Source organism: Oncorhynchus masou, unplaced genomic scaffold, assembly GCF_036934945.1.
Source record: "Oncorhynchus masou masou isolate Uvic2021 unplaced genomic scaffold, UVic_Omas_1.1 unplaced_scaffold_487, whole genome shotgun sequence".
Taxonomy (NCBI): Eukaryota; Metazoa; Chordata; class Actinopteri; order Salmoniformes; family Salmonidae; genus Oncorhynchus; species Oncorhynchus masou.
The window spans coordinates 492066-509816 of record NW_027011265.1 but is presented as its reverse complement, the minus strand read 5'-3'; the positions used below and the strand labels follow the sequence as shown (position 1 = coordinate 509816).

General features: G+C 42.9%; 1 protein-coding gene across 25 annotated transcripts in view; it reads right to left on the bottom strand.

The window, feature by feature from the left end:
* Nucleotides 1-17751, bottom strand: part of LOC135535382 (butyrophilin subfamily 1 member A1-like) — a 154508-nt gene that overhangs the window by 31350 nt on the left and 105407 nt on the right. For 24 of the 25 annotated variants that reach the window (XM_064962033.1, XM_064962034.1, XM_064962041.1 and 21 more), the window contains exons 8-9: nt 1744-1983; nt 91-117 (exon numbers count right to left, since the gene is read on the bottom strand). In XM_064962033.1, coding sequence (XP_064818105.1) covers nt 91-117; nt 1744-1983 — 267 coding nt within the window. Of the gene's footprint in view, nt 1-90; nt 118-1743; nt 1984-2940; nt 2974-10763; nt 10785-11107; nt 11141-11695; nt 11723-12881; nt 12903-13311; nt 13333-17751 lie in introns of all 25 variants that reach the window. The other variant, XM_064962059.1, reaches the window with a different exon arrangement.

Below are 17751 nucleotides of genomic sequence, written 5' to 3'. Positions count from 1 at the left end.
AGACAGACAGACAGACAGACAGACAGACAGACAGACAGACAGACAGACAGACAGACAGGTAGGTACGTCAGACACAAACACACTACTTACAAAGGTAATGGACTTCCTCTCTTGAATCTGTGGATGTTGATAAAAAACAGATAATCAGTTATTAGACATGTTGACACCTAAAACCATCATGTTATTATCAAACCCTGCTGGTCCCTCCTTAGAGCCTGGTTCCTCTCTACCCAGTACAGCCAGTAGAGGACTGGTCACCCCTCAGAGCCTGGTTCCTCTCCACCCAGTACAGCCAGTAGAGGACTGGTCACCCCTCAGAGCCTGGTTCCTCTCTATCCAGTACAGCCAGTAGAGTACTGATCACCCCCCAGAGCCTGGTTCCTCTCTACCCAGTACAGCCAGTAGAGGACTGGTCACCCCTCAGAGCCTGGTTCCTATCTCCCCAGTACAGCCAGTAGAGGACTGGTCACCCCTCAGAGCCTGGTTCCTCTCTAGAGGACTGGTCACCCCCCAGAGCCTGGTTCCTCTGGTCTACCCAGTGTAGCCAGTAGAGGACTGGTCACCCCTCAGAGCCTGGTTCCTCTCTACCCAGTACAGCCAGTAGAGGACTGGTCACCCCTCAGAGCCTGGTTCCTCTGGTCTACTCAGTACAGCCAGTAGAGGACTGGTCACCCCTCAGAGCCTGGTTCCTCTGGTCTACCCAGTATAGCCAGTAGAGGACTGGTCACCCCTCAGAGCCTGGTTCCTCTGGTCTACTCAGTACAGCCAGTAGAGGACTGGTCACCCCTCAGAGCCTGGTTCCTCTGGTCAACCCAGTATAGCCAGTAGAGGACTGGTCACCCCTCAGAGCCTGGTTCCTCTCTACCCAGTACAGCCAGTAGAGGACTGGTCACCCCTCAGAGCCTGGTTTATATTCCAGTGATATGTAACCAGAGGTAGAGAGGTTCTTACCCAGGTGATAGACTAGATAAGGTTTATATTCCAGTGATATGTAACCAGAGGTAGAGAGGTTCTTACCCAGGTGATAGACTAGATAAGGTTTATATTCCAGTGATATGTAACCAGAGGTAGAGAGGTTCTTACCCAGGTGATAGACTAGATAAGGTTTATATTCCAGTGATATGTAACCAGAGGTAGAGAGGTTCTTACCCAGGTGATAGACTAGATAAGGTCTATATTCCAGTGATATGTAACCAGAGGTAGAGAGGTTCTTACCCAGGTGATAGACTAGATAAGGTTTATATTCCAGTGATATGTAACCAGAGGTAGAGAGGTTCTTACCCAGGTGATAGACTAGATAAGGTTTATATTCCAGTGATATGTAACCAGAGGTAGAGAGGTTCTTACCCAGGTGATAGACTAGATAAGGTTTATATTCCAGTGATATGTAACCAGAGGTAGAGAGGTTCTTACCCGGGTGATAGACTAGATAAGGTTTATATTCCAGTGATATGTAACCAGAGGTAGAGAGGTTCTTACCCAGGTGATAGACTAGATAAGGTTTATATTCCAGTGATATGTAACCAGAGGTAGAGAGGTTCTTACCCAGGTGATAGACTAGATAAGGTTTATATTCCAGTGATATGTAACCAGAGGTAGAGAGGTTCTTACCCAGGTGATAGACTAGATAAGGTTTATATTCCAGTGATATGTAACCAGAGGTAGAGAGGTTCTTACCCAGGTGATAGACTAGATAAGGTTTATATTCCAGTGATATGTAACCAGAGGTAGAGAGGTTCTTACCCAAGTCTCTGACAAGGTTAGATTCCAGATCCAGGAGAATCCTGTAAAAGTCTAATTTCACACTTCTTGAGTCTTCTGCTACTTCTAGGTCCTGGTACAACTGTCTCATCTGGTCCTGGCTGGTCATCTGTTGGATCCTGATGTTACAGTACAACTCATAGAACAGCTCATGAAGGATGGGCATCACCTTGGTAACCTTCTGAATGAGTTGATCCTTGTGGATGTCCACAAATATGGCTCCTGAAAAGAGATGTAGAGTTATATAGTGTAGAACAAGAGGACATTACTAGTCAGGTTAGATGTAGAGTTATATACTGTAGAACTAGAGGACATTACTAGTCAGGTTAGATGTAGAGTTATATACTGTAGAACAAGAGGACATTACTAGTCAGGTTAGATGTAGAGTTATATACTGTAGAACAAGAGGACATTACTAGTCAGGTTAGATGTAGAGGACATTACTAGTCAGGTTAGATGTAGAGTTATATACTGTAGAACAAGAGGACATTACTAGTCAGGTTAGATGTAGAGTTATATACTGTAGAACTAGAGGACATTACTAGTCAGGTTAGATGTAGAGGACATTACTAGTCAGGTTAGATGTAGAGGACATTACTAGTCAGGTTAGATGTAGAGTTATATACTGTAGAGCAAGAGGACATTACTAGTCAGGTTAGATGTAGAGGACATTACTAGTCAGGTTAGATGTGGAGTTATATACTGTAGAACAAGAGGACATTACTAGTCAGGTTAGATGTAGAGTTATATACTGTAGAACACAAATGAATATACAGTATAACCATTAAAACCATGAGGTCTGTGATTAACAGTTGACCCATCAGTATTATAGTAATAAACCATGAGGTCTGTGATTAACAGTTGACCCATCAGTATTATAGTAATAAACCATGAGGTCTGTGTTTAACAGTTGACCCATCAGTATTATAGTAATAATCCATGAGGTCTGTGATTAACAGTTGACCCATCAGTATTATAGTAATAAACCATGAGGTCTGTGATTAACAGTTGACCCATCAGTATTATAGTAATAAACCATGAGGTCTGTGATTAACAGTTGACCCATCAGTATTATAGTAATAAACCATGAGGTCTGTGATTAACAGTTGACCCATCAGTATTATAGTAATCATCATAATCTCTATATGTGAAACTCTAACAAGTCAACAGCCCACTTACCTTCTTCTTCCGTATCTTTTCCAAGCTTCTTCACTGTAGACAAAATAAAACAAATGTATAAAAGCATTACAATAATAATCATAAAGACTGGAAATATGAATATTGATTAATATTCTGTGTTTTCTAGTTATAAACACACACACAGTCTTTTAAAAACACAAATGAAAATACAGTATAACCATTAAAACCATGAGGTCTGTGATTAACAGTTGACCCATCAGTATTATAGTAATAAACCATGAGGTCTGTGATTAACAGTTGACCCATCAGTATTATAGTAATAAACCATGAGGTCTGTGATTAACAGTTGACCCATCAGTATTATAGTAATAAACCATGAGGTCTGTGATTAACAGTTGACCCATCAGTATTATAGTAATAAACCATGAGGTCTGTGATTAACAGTTGACCCATCAGTATTATAGTAATAAACCATGAGGTCTGTGATTAACAGTTGACCCATCAGTATTATAGTAATAAACCATGAGGTCTGTGATTAACAGTTGACCCATCAGTATTATAGTAATAAACCATGAGGTCTGTGATTAACAGTTGACCCATCAGTATTATAGTAATAAACCAGGAGGTCTGTGATTAACAGTTGACCCATCAGTATTATAGTAATAAACCATGAGGTCTGTGATTAACAGTTGACCCATCAGTATTATAGTAATAAACCATGAGGTCTGTGATTAACAGTTGACCCATCAGTATTATAGTAATAAACCATGAGGTCTGTGATTAACAGTTGACCCATCAGTATTATAGTAATAAACCATGAGGTCTGTGATTAACAGTTGACCCATCAGTATTATAGTAATAAACCATGAGGTCTGTGATTAACAGTTGACCCATCAGTATTATAGTAATAAACCATGAGGTCTGTGATTAACAGTTGACCCATCAGTATTATAGTAATAAACCATGAGGTCTGTGATTAACAGTTGACCCATCAGTATTATAGTAATAAACCATGAGGTCTGTGATTAACATGTCTAATATATAGTATATGGGTCATTCCTAGTTATATCCTGATCTAATACAGGACTGGTCTGAAGGTAACCTGGTATAAATGAATAGAGTCTAATGGACAGTATATGGGTCATTCCTAGTTATATCCTGATCTAATACAGGACTGGTCTGAAGGTAACCTGGTATAAATGAATAGAGTCTAATGGACAGTATATGGGTCATTCCTAGTTATATCCTGATCTAATACAGGACTGGTCTGAAGGTAACCTGGTATAAATGAATAGAGTCTAATGGACAGTATATGGGTCATTCCTAGTTATATCCTGATCTAATAAACCAAAACTAAAACAAAAGCTCTCGGTGGTGTCCAGGTCAGGATAACCAGAACATTCATTTATTGAATGACTCAGTGCTGAGGCTATATGACTGAGTCACTCAGCTTTATGTAGGTGAGGCTATATGACTGAGTCACTCAGCTTTATGTAGGTGAGGCTATATGACTGAGTCACTCAGCTTTATGTAGGTGAGGCTATATGACTGAGTCACTCAGCTTTATGTAGGTGGTGAGGCTATATGACTGAGTCACTCAGCTTTATGTAGGTGCTGAGGCTATATGACTGAGTCACTCAGCTTTATGTAGGTGAGGCTATATGACTGAGTCACTCAGCTTTATGTAGGTGAGGCTATATGACTGAGTCACTCAGCTTTATGTAGGTGCTGAGGCTATATGACTGAGTCACTCAGCTTTATGTAGGTGCTGAGGCTATATGACTGAGTCACTCAGCTTTATGTAGGTGAGGCTATATGACTGAGTCACTCAGCTTTATGTAGGTGAGGCTATATGACTGACTCACTCAGCTTTATGTAGGTGAGGCTATATGACTGAGTCACTCAGCTTTATGTAGGTGAGGCTACATGACTGAGTCACTCAGCTTTATGTAGGTGCTGAGGCTATATGACTGAGTCACTCAGCTTTATGTAGGTGAGGCTATATGACTGAGTCACTCAGCTTTATGTAGGTGAGGCTATATGACTGAGTCACTCAGCTTTATGTAGGTGAGGCTATATGACTGAGTCACTCAGCTTTATGTAGGTGAGGCTATATGACTGAGTCACTCAGCTTTATGTAGGTGCTGAGGCTATATGACTGAGTCACTCAGCTTTATGTAGGTGCTGAGGCTATATGACTGAGTCACTCAGCTTTATGTAGGTGAGGCTATATGACTGACTCACTCAGCTTTATGTAGGTGAGGCTATATGACTGAGTCACTCAGCTTTATGTAGGTGAGGCTATATGACTGACTCACTCAGCTTTATGTAGGTGAGGCTATATGACTGACTCACTCAGCTTTATGTAGGTGAGGCTATATGACTGAGTCACTCAGCTTTATGTAGGTGCTGAGGCTATATGACTGAGTCACTCAGCTTTATGTAGGTGAGGCTATATGACTGAGTCACTCAGCTTTATGTAGGTGATGAGGCTACATGACTGAGTCACTCAGCTTTATGTAGGTGATGAGGCTATATGACTGAGTCACTCAGCTTTATGTAGGTGATGAGGCTACATGACTGAGTCACTGAGCTTTATGTAGGTGCTGAGGCTATATGACTGAGTTACTCAGCTTTATGTAGGTGCTGAGGCTATATGACTGAGTCACTCAGCTTTATGTAGGTGCTGAGGCTATATGACTGAGTCACTCAGCTTTATGTCGGTGAGGCTATATGACTGAGTCACTCAGCTTTATGTAGGTGATGAGGCTACATGACTGAGTCACTGAGCTTTATGTAGGTGCTGAGGCTACATGACTGAGTCACTCAGCTTTATGTCGGTGAGGCTATATGACTGAGTCACTCAGCTTTATGTAGGTGAGGCTATATGACTGAGTCACTCAGCTTTATGTAGGTGATGAGGCTACATGACTGAGTCACTCAGCTTTATGTAGGTGATGAGGCTATATGACTGAGTCACTCAGCTTTATGTAGGTGATGAGGCTACATGACTGAGTCACTGAGCTTTATGTAGGTGCTGAGGCTATATGACTGAGTCACTCAGCTTTATGTAGGTGAGGCTATATGACTGAGTCACTCAGCTTTATGTAGGTGAGGCTACATGACTGAGTCACTCAGCTTTATGTAGGTGCTGAGGCTATATGACTGAGTCATTCAGCTTTATGTAGGTGAGGCTATATGACTGAGTCACTCAGCTTTATGTAGGTGCTGAGGCTATATGACTGAGTCACTCAGCTTTATGTAGGTGAGGCTATATGACTGAGTCACTCAGCTTTATGTAGGTGATGAGGCTATATGACTGAGTCATTCAGCTTTATGTAGGTGATGAGGCTATATGACTGAGTCACTCAGCTTTATGTAGGTGCTGAGGCTATATGACTGAGTCACTCAGCTTTATGTAGGTGAGGCTATATGACTGAGTCACTCAGCTTTATGTAGGTGAGGCTATATGACTGAGTCACTCAGCTTTATGTAGGTGCTGAGGCTATATGACTGAGTCACTCAGCTTTATGTAGGTGAGGCTATATGACTGAGTCACTCAGCTTTATGTAGGTGCTGAGGCTATATGACTGAGTCACTCAGCTTTATGTAGGTGCTGAGGCTATATGACTGAGTCACTCAGCTTTATGTAGGTGAGGCTATATGACTGAGTCACTCAGCTTTATGTAGGTGAGGCTATATGACTGAGTCACTCAGCTTTATGTAGGTGCTGAGGCTATATGACTGAGTCACTCAGCTTTATGTAGGTGCTGAGGCTATATGACTGAGTCACTCAGCTTTATGTAGGTGAGGCTATATGACTGACTCACTCAGCTTTATGTAGGTGAGGCTATATGACTGAGTCACTCAGCTTTATGTAGGTGAGGCTATATGACTGACTCACTCAGCTTTATGTAGGTGAGGCTATATGACTGAGTCACTCAGCTTTATGTAGGTGCTGAGGCTATATGACTGAGTCACTCAGCTTTATGTAGGTGAGGCTATATGACTGAGTCACTCAGCTTTATGTAGGTGATGAGGCTACATGACTGAGTCACTCAGCTTTATGTAGGTGATGAGGCTATATGACTGAGTCACTCAGCTTTATGTAGGTGATGAGGCTACATGACTGAGTCACTGAGCTTTATGTAGGTGCTGAGGCTATATGACTGAGTTACTCAGCTTTATGTAGGTGCTGAGGCTATATGACTGAGTCACTCAGCTTTATGTAGGTGAGGCTATATGACTGAGTCACTCAGCTTTATGTAGGTGAGGCTATATGACTGAGTCACTCAGCTTTATGTAGGTGATGAGGCTACATGACTGAGTCACTCAGCTTTATGTAGGTGATGAGGCTATATGACTGAGTCACTCAGCTTTATGTAGGTGATGAGGCTATATGACTGAGTCACTCAGCTTTATGTAGGTGAGGCTATATGACTGAGTCACTCAGCTTTATGTAGGTGAGGCTATATGACTGAGTCACTCAGCTTTATGTAGGTGAGGCTATATGACTGAGTCACTCAGCTTTATGTAGGTGAGGCTATATGACTGAGTCACTCAGCTTTATGTAGGTGCTGAGGCTATATGACTGAGTCACTCAGCTTTATGTAGGTGCTGAGGCTATATGACTGAGTCACTCAGCTTTATGTAGGTGAGGCTATATGACTGACTCACTCAGCTTTATGTAGGTGAGGCTATATGACTGAGTCACTCAGCTTTATGTAGGTGAGGCTATATGACTGACTCACTCAGCTTTATGTAGGTGAGGCTATATGACTGACTCACTCAGCTTTATGTAGGTGAGGCTATATGACTGAGTCACTCAGCTTTATGTAGGTGAGGCTATATGACTGAGTCACTCAGCTTTATGTAGGTGATGAGGCTACATGACTGAGTCACTCAGCTTTATGTAGGTGATGAGGCTATATGACTGAGTCACTCAGCTTTATGTAGGTGATGAGGCTACATGACTGAGTCACTGAGCTTTATGTAGGTGCTGAGGCTATATGACTGAGTTACTCAGCTTTATGTAGGTGCTGAGGCTATATGACTGAGTCACTCAGCTTTATGTAGGTGAGGCTATATGACTGAGTCACTCAGCTTTATGTAGGTGAGGCTATATGACTGAGTCACTCAGCTTTATGTAGGTGATGAGGCTACATGACTGAGTCACTCAGCTTTATGTAGGTGATGAGGCTATATGACTGAGTCACTCAGCTTTATGTAGGTGATGAGGCTACATGACTGAGTCACTGAGCTTTATGTAGGTGCTGAGGCTATATGACTGAGTCACTCAGCTTTATGTAGGTGAGGCTATATGACTGAGTCACTCAGCTTTATGTAGGTGAGGCTACATGACTGAGTCACTCAGCTTTATGTAGGTGGTGAGGCTATATGACTGAGTCACTCAGCTTTATGTAGGTGCTGAGGCTATATGACTGAGTCATTCAGCTTTATGTAGGTGAGGCTATATGACTGAGTCACTCAGCTTTATGTAGGTGCTGAGGCTATATGACTGAGTCACTCAGCTTTATGTAGGTGAGGCTATATGACTGAGTCACTCAGCTTTATGTAGGTGATGAGGCTATATGACTGAGTCATTCAGCTTTATGTAGGTGATGAGGCTATATGACTGAGTCACTCAGCTTTATGTAGGTGAGGCTATATGACTGAGTCACTCAGCTTTATGTAGGTGCTGAGGCTATATGACTGAGTCACTCAGCTTTATGTAGGTGAGGCTATATGACTGAGTCACTCAGCTTTATGTAGGTGAGGCTATATGACTGAGTCACTCAGCTTTATGTAGGTGCTGAGGCTATATGACTGAGTCACTCAGCTTTATGTAGGTGAGGCTATATGACTGAGTCACTCAGCTTTATGTAGGTGAGGCTATATGACTGAGTCACTCAGCTTTATGTAGGTGAGGCTATATGACTGAGTCACTCAGCTTTATGTAGGTGAGGCTATATGACTGAGTCACTCAGCTTTATGTAGGTGAGGCTATATGACTGAGTCACTCAGCTCTATGTAGGTGAGGCTATATGACTGAGTCACTCAGCTTTATGTAGGTGAGGCTATATGACTGAGTCACTCAGCTTTATGTAGGTGCTGAGGCTATATGACTGAGTCACTCAGCTTTATGTAGGTGATGAGGCTATATGACTGAGTCACTCAGCTTTATGTAGGTGAGGCTATATGACTGAGTCACTCAGCTTTATGTAGGTGAGGCTATATGACTGAGTCACTCAGCTTTATGTAGGTGCTGAGGCTATATGACTGAGTCACTCAGCTTTATGTAGGTGATGAGGCTACATGACTGAGCCACTCAGCTTTATGTAGGTGAGGCTATATGACTGAGTCACTCAGCTTTATGTAGGTGAGGCTATATGACTGAGTCACTCAGCTTTATGTCGGTGAGGCTATATGACTGAGTCACTCAGCTTTATGTAGGTGAGGCTATATGACTGAGTCACTCAGCTTTATGTAGGTGAGGCTATATGACTGACTCACTCAGCTTTATGTAGGTGAGGCTATATGACTGAGTCACTCAGCTTTATGTAGGTGAGGCTATATGACTGAGTCACTCAGCTTTATGTAGGTGAGGCTATATGACTGAGTCACTCAGCTTTATGTCGGTGAGGCTATATGACTGAGTCACTCAGCTTTATGTAGGTGAGGCTATATGACTGAGTCACTCAGCTTTATGTAGGTGAGGCTATATGACTGAGTCACTCAGCTTTATGTAGGTGCTGCTATATGACTGAGTCACTCAGCTTTATGTAGGTGAGGCTATATGACTGAGTCACTCAGCTTTATGTAGGTGCTGCTATATGACTGAGTCACTCAGCTTTATGTAGGTGGTGAGGCTATATGACTGAGTCACTCAGCTTTATGTAGGTGAGGCTATATGACTGAGTCACTCAGCTTTATGTAGGTGAGGCTATATGACTGAGTCACTCAGCTTTATGTAGGTGAGGCTATATGACTGAGTCACTCAGCTTTATGTAGGTGAGGCTATATGACTGAGTCACTCAGCTTTATGTAGGTGATGAGGCTATATGACTGAGTCACTCAGCTTTATGTAGGTGAGGCTATATGACTGAGTCACTCAGCTTTATGTAGGTGCTGAGGCTATATGACTGAGTCACTCAGCTTTATGTAGGTGCTGAGGCTATATGACTGAGTCACTCAGCTTTATGTAGGTGAGGCTATATGACTGAGTCACTCAGCTTTATGTAGGTGAGGCTATATGACTGAGTCACTCAGCTTTATGTAGGTGAGGCTATATGACTGAGTCACTCAGCTTTATGTAGGTGAGGCTATATGACTGAGTCACTCAGCTCTATGTAGGTGCTGAACTGTAGTGAACATAGCATACATACTGTAGTAAACAGTCTATAGTACATATTGTAGGAAACATGCCAATACCGCCTGGCTCAATGCTGATAATAATTTCGCACGCCCAATTTTCAGGTTTTGATTTGTTAAAAAAGTTTGAAATATCCAATAAATGTTGTTACACTTCATGATTGTGTCCCACTTGTTGTTGATTCTTCACAAAAAAATACAGTTTTATATCTTTATGTTTGAAGCCTGAAATGTGGCAAAAGGTCGCAAAGTTCAAGGGGGCTGAATACTTTCGTAAGGCACTGTAGTGTCTATATTGTGTCTATAGGTCTATATAGTGTCTATAGGTCTATATAGGTATGTATGGCTGATATCTCAGTCTATTGTTGATGTAATAGAGTTGGGTTTTATGGAACACTCTCTTGTGACCTTGTCTGTAGACAGTAGATAAAACATGATGCATTATGGGTACTAGAACATGAAGTTGGAGAAAGACAGACTTTCAAACTCACCCCTCTGTTTTATAACCTTCTCTGTAGATAGAAGACAGAAGATAAAACATGATGTATTATGGGTACTAGAACATGAAGACAGACTACATCCTCTCTATTCTGACCTCCTCTATAGACAGTAGATAAAACATGATGTATTATGGGTACTAGAACATGAAGACAGACTACATCCTCTCTATTCTGACCTCTGTAAACAGAAGACAGAGAAGATAAAACATGATGTATTATGGGTACTAGAACATGAAGACAGACAACATCCTCTCTATTCTGACCTCCTCTGTAGACAGTAGATAAAACATGAAGACAGACTACATTAATATAGTAAACACAGATACAATACTTACCCAGCTGTCTAGACAGGTTTTGACTGAGAACATCTAGGGGGGAGAAATATATTTATATATATAATACTCGCCACCAAAACAGGAAATTAGACAGACAGACGGGCACACAGACAGACGGGCACAGAGACAGACGGGCACACAGACAGACGGGCACACAGACAGACGGGCACACAGACAGACGGGCACAGAGACAGACAGATGGGAAAATAGACAGACAGACAGACGATTACATTGTCTGTCTGTCTATGTACCCGTCTGTCTTTCTATGTGTCTGGGTATGTGTCTGGGTATGTGTCTGGGTATGTGTCTGGGTATGTGTCTGGGTATGTGTCTGGGTATGTGTCTGGGTATGTGTCTGGGTATGTGTCTGGGTATGTGTCTGGGTATGTGTCTGGGTATGTGTCTGGGTATGTGTCTGGGTATGTGTCTGGGTATGTGTCTGGGTATGTGTCTGGGTATGTCTCTGTCTGTCTCTGTCTGTCTCTGTCTGACACATGCACAGATACATAGATAGACAGGAACAGACAGACAGACAGACAGACAGACAGACAGACAGGTAGGTACATCAGACACAAACACACTACTTACAAAGGTAACGTTCTTCCTCATTTGAATCTGTGGATGTTGGCAAAAAACAGATAATCAGTTATTAGACATGTTGACACCTAAAACCATCATGTTATTATCAAACCCTGCTGGTACCTCCTCAGAGCCTGGTTCCTCTCTACCCAGAACAGCCAGTAGAGGACTGGTCACCCCTCAGAGCCTGGTTCCTCTGGTCTACCCAGTACAGCCAGTAGAGGACTGGTCACCCCCCAGAGCCTGGTTCCTCTGGTCTACCCAGTACAGCCAGTAGAGGACTGGTCACCCCTCAGAGCCTGGTTCCTCTGGTCTACCCAGTACAGCCAGTAGAGGACTGGTCACCCCTCAGAGCCTGGTTCCTCTGGTCTACCCAGTACAGCCAGTAGAGGACTGGTCACCCCTCAGAGCCTGGTTCCTCTCTACCCAGTACAGTCAGTAGAGAGGTTCTTACCCAGGTGATAGACTAGATAAGGTTTATATTCCAGTGATATGTAACCAGAGGTAGAGAGGTTCTTACCCAGGTGATAGACTAGATAAGGTTTATATTCCAGTGATAGGTAACCAGAGGGAGAGAGGTTCTTACTCTGGTCATTCACATTTCAGTCTCTCGATGTGCAAAACTGATAGAGACATACCCCAAGCGACTTACAGCTGTAATCGCAGTAAAAGGTGGCACTACAAAGTATTAACTTAAGGGGGCTGAATAATTTCGCACGCCCAATTTTCAGGTTTTGATTTGTTAAAAAAGTTTGAAATATCCAATAAATGTCGTTACACTTCATGATTGTGTCCCACTTGTTGATTCTTCACAAAAAAATACAGTTTTATATCTTTATGTTTGAAGCCTGAAATGTGGCAAAAGGTCGCAAAGTTCAAGGGGGCTGAATACTTTCGCAAGGCACTGTAGTGTCTATATTGTGTCTATAGGTCTATATAGTGTCTATAGGTCTATATAGGTATGTATGGCTGATATCTCAGTCTATTGTTGATGTAATAGAGTTGGGTTTTATGGAACACTCTGTTGTGACCTTGTCTGTAGACAGTAGATAAAACATGATGTATTATGGGTACAAGAACATGAAGACAGACTACATCCTCTCTATTCTGACCTCCTCTGTAGACAGTAGATAAAACATGATGCATTATGGGTACTAGAACATGAAGTTGGAGAAAGACAGACTTTCAAACTCACCCCTCTGTTTTATAACCTTCTCTGTAGACAGAAGATAAAAACATGCTGCATTATGGGTACTAGAACATGAAGACAGACAACATCCTCTCTATTCTGACCTCCTCTGTAGACAGTAGATAAAACATGATGTATTATGGGTACTAGAACATGAAGACAGACTACATCCTCTCTATTCTGACCTCCTCTGTAGACAGTAGATTAAACATGATGCATTATGGGTACTAGAACATGAAGACAGACTACATCCTCTCTATTCTGACCTCCTCTGTAGACAGTAGATAAAACATGATGTATTATGGGTACTAGAACATGAAGACAGACTACATCCTCTCTATTCTGACCTCCTTATGCAGAATTATGGGTAATTTCCTCTATTTCCTTTGATAATGTTCAACATTACATGAATATAATAAACAGAGACAACACTTACCCAAGTTTTGACTGAGAATATCTAGGGGGGAAGAAATATATTCACTCATCTTGCCACCAAAACAGACACGAACATAGACAGACACAGATATAGACACGAACATAGACAGAGACAGATATAGACACGAACATAGACAGACACAGATATAGACACGAATATAGACAGTGACAGACACGAACATCGACAGAGACAGACACGAACTTCGACAGAGACAGACACGAACATCGACAGAGACAGACATGAACATAGACACAAACATAGACAAATATAGACAGAGACGAACATAGACAGAGACAGAGACAAACATAGACAGAGACAGAGACGAACATAGACAGAGACAGACACGAACATAGACAGACACGAACATAGACAGAGACAGAGACGAACATAGACAGAGACAGAGACAAACATAGACAGAGACAGAGACGAACATAGACAGAGACAGACACGAACATAGACAGACACGAACATAGACAGAGACAGAGACGAACATAGACGAACATAGACAGACATGAACATAGACACAAACATAGACAAATATAGACAGAGACGAACATTGACAGAGACAGAGACAAACATAGACAGAGACATAGACAGAGACGAACATAGACAGAGACAGACACAAACATAGACAGACACAAACATAGACAGAGACAGAGACGAACATAGACAGAGACAGACACGAACATAGACAGAGACAGAGACGAACATAGACAGAGACGAACATAGACAGAGACAAACATAGACGAACAGAGACAGAGACGAACATAGACGAACAGAGACAGAGACGAACATAGACAGACACGAACAGAGACAGAGACAGAGACGAACATAGACAGAGACAAAGACGAACAGAGACAGAGACGAACATAGACAGAGACAAACATAGACGAACATAGACAGAGACAGAGACAAACATAGACAGAGACAGACACGATCTTAGACAGAGACAGAGACGAACATAGACAGAGACAAAGACGAACAGAGACAGAGACGAACATAGACAGAGACAGAGACAGAGACGAACAGAGACAGAGACGAACAGAGACAGAGACGAACAGAGACAGAGACGAACATAGACATTGACGAACATAGACAGAGACGAACATAGACAGAGACGAACATAGACAGAGACAGAGACGAACATAGACAGAGACGAACATAGACAGAGACGAACATAGACGAAGAGAGACAGAGACGAACATAGACAGAGACAGAGACGAACAGAGACAGAGACGAACAGAGACAGAGACGAACAGAGACAGAGACGAACATAGACAGAGACGAACATAGACAGAGACGAACATAGACAGAGACGAACATAGACAGAGACGAACAGAGACAGAGACGAACAGGGACAGAGACGAACAGGGACAGAAACAGAGACGAACAGAGACAGAGACGAACAGAGACAGAGACAGAGACGAACAGAGACAGAGACGAACAGAGACAGAGACAGAGACGAACAGAGACAGAGACAGAGACGAACAGAGACAGAGACAGAGACGAACAGAGACAGAGACGAACATAGACAGAGACGAACATAGACAGAGACAGACAGACACAAACATAGACAGAGACGAACAGGGACAGAGACGAACAGGGACAGAAACAGAGACGAACAGAGACAGAGACGAACAGAGACAGAGACAGAGACGAACAGAGACAGAGACGAACAGAGACAGAGACAGAGACGAACAGAGACAGAGACAGAGACGAACAGAGACAGAGACAGAGACGAACAGAAACAGAGACGAACATAGACAGAGACGAACATAGACAGAGACAGACAGACACAAACATAGACAGAGACGAACAGAGACAGAGACGAACAGGGACAGAGACGAACAGGGACAGAGACAGAGACGAACATAGACAGAGACGAACATAGACAGAGACAGAGACGAACATAGACAGAGACATTGACAGAGACGAACATAGACAGATGCGAACATAGACAGAGACGAACATAGACGAACATAGACAGAGACAGAGACGAACATAGACAGAGACGAACATAGACAGAGACAGACACGAACATAGACAGAGACGAACATAGACAGAGATGAACATAGACAGAGACGAACATAGACAGAGACGAACATAGACAGAGACGAACATAGACATAGACAGAGACAGACACGAACATAGACAGAGACGAACATAGACAGAGAATGACACGAACATAGACAGAGACAGACACGAACATAGACAGACATGAACAAAGACAGAGACGAACAGAGACAGAGACGAACAGAGACAGAGACAAACAGAGACAGAGACGAACAGAGACAGAGACGAACAGAGACAGAGACGAACAGAGAGAGAGACAGAGACGAACAGAGAGAGAGACAGAGACGAACAGGGACAGAGACAGACACGAACATAGACAGAGACAGAAACAGAGACAGAGACGTACATAGACAGAGACAGAGACGAACATAGACAGAGACAGAGACCAACATAGACAGAGACGAACATAGACAGAGACGAACATAGACAGAGACGAACATAGACAGAGACGAACATAGACAGAGACGAACATAGACAGACACGATCATAGACAGACACGATCATAGACAGACACGATCATAGACAGAGACGGAGACGAACATAGACAGAGACGAACAGAGACAGACACGATCATAGACAGAGACAGAGACGAACATAGACAGAGACGAACAGACAGAGACAGACACAATCATAGACAGAGACGGAGACGAACATAGACAGAGACAGACACGATCTTAGACAGAGACAGAGACGAACATAGACAGAGACAAAGACGAACAGAGACAGAGACGAACATAGACAGAGACAGAGACAAAGACAGAGACGAACATAGACAGAGACAGAGACAGAGACATAGACAGAGACGAACATAGACAGAGACGAACATAGACAGAGACAGACAACAGAGACAGAGACAAACAGAAACAGAGACGAACAGAGACAGAGACGAACATAGACAGAGACATAGACAGAGACAGAGACAGAACAGAGACAGAGACAGACAGAGACGAACATAGACAGAGACGAACAGAGACAGAGACGAACAGAGACAGAGACGAACAGGGACAGAGACAGAGACGAACATAGACAGAGACAAACATAGACGAACATAGACAGAGACAGAGACGAACATAGACAGAGACAGACACGATCTTAGACAGAGACAAACATAGACAGAGACAAAAACGAACAGAGACAGAGACGAACATAGACAGAGACAAAGACGAACAGAGACAGAGACGAACATAGACAGAGACGAACAGAGCCAGAGACGAACATAGACAGAGACGAACATAGACAGAGACAGAGACGAACAGAGACAGAGACGAACAGAAACAGAGACGAACAGAGACAGAGACGAACAGAGACAGAGACGAACAGAAACAGAGACGAACATAGACAGAGACGAACAGAGACAGAGACGAACAGAGACAGAGACGAACAGGGACAGAGACAGAGACGAACATAGACAGAGACAAACATAGACGAACATAGACAGAGACAGAGACGAACATAGACAGAGACAGACACGATCTTAGACAGAGACAGAGACAAACATAGACAGAGACAAAGACGAACAGAGACAGACACGAACAGAGACAGAGACGAACATAGACAGAGACAAACACGATCTTAGACAGAGACGAACATAGACAGAGACAAAGACGAACAGAGACAGAGACGAACATAGACAGAGACGAACATAGACAGAGACGAACATAGACAGAGACAGAGACGAACATAGACAGAGACAGAGACGAACATAGACAGAGACGAACATAGACAGAGACGAACATGGACAGAGACGAACATAGACGAAGAGAGACAGACACGAACATAGACGAACAGAGACGAACAGAGACAGAGACGAACATAGACAGAGACAAAGACGAACAGAGACAGAGACGAACATAGACAGAGACAGAGACAGAGACGAACAGAGACAGAGACGAACAGAGACAGAGACGAACATAGACAGAGACGAACATAGACAGAGACGAACATAGACAGAGACGAACATAGACAGAGACAGAGACGAACATAGACAGAGACGAACATAGACAGAGACGAACATAGACGAAGAGAGACAGAGACGAACATAGACAGAGACAGAGACGAACAGAGACAGAGACGAACAGAGACAGAGACGAACAGAGACAGAGACGAACATAGACAGAGACGAACATAGACAGAGACGAACATAGACACAGAGACGAACATAGACAGAGACAACAGAGACAGAGACGAACAGGACAGAGACAGAACAGACAGACAGAGACGAACAGAGACAGAGACGAACAGAGACAGAGACAGAGACGAACAGAGACAGAGACGAACAGGGACAGAGACAGAGACGAACAGAGACAGAGACGAACAGAGACAGAGACAGAGACGAACAGAGACAGAGACGAACATAGACAGAGACGA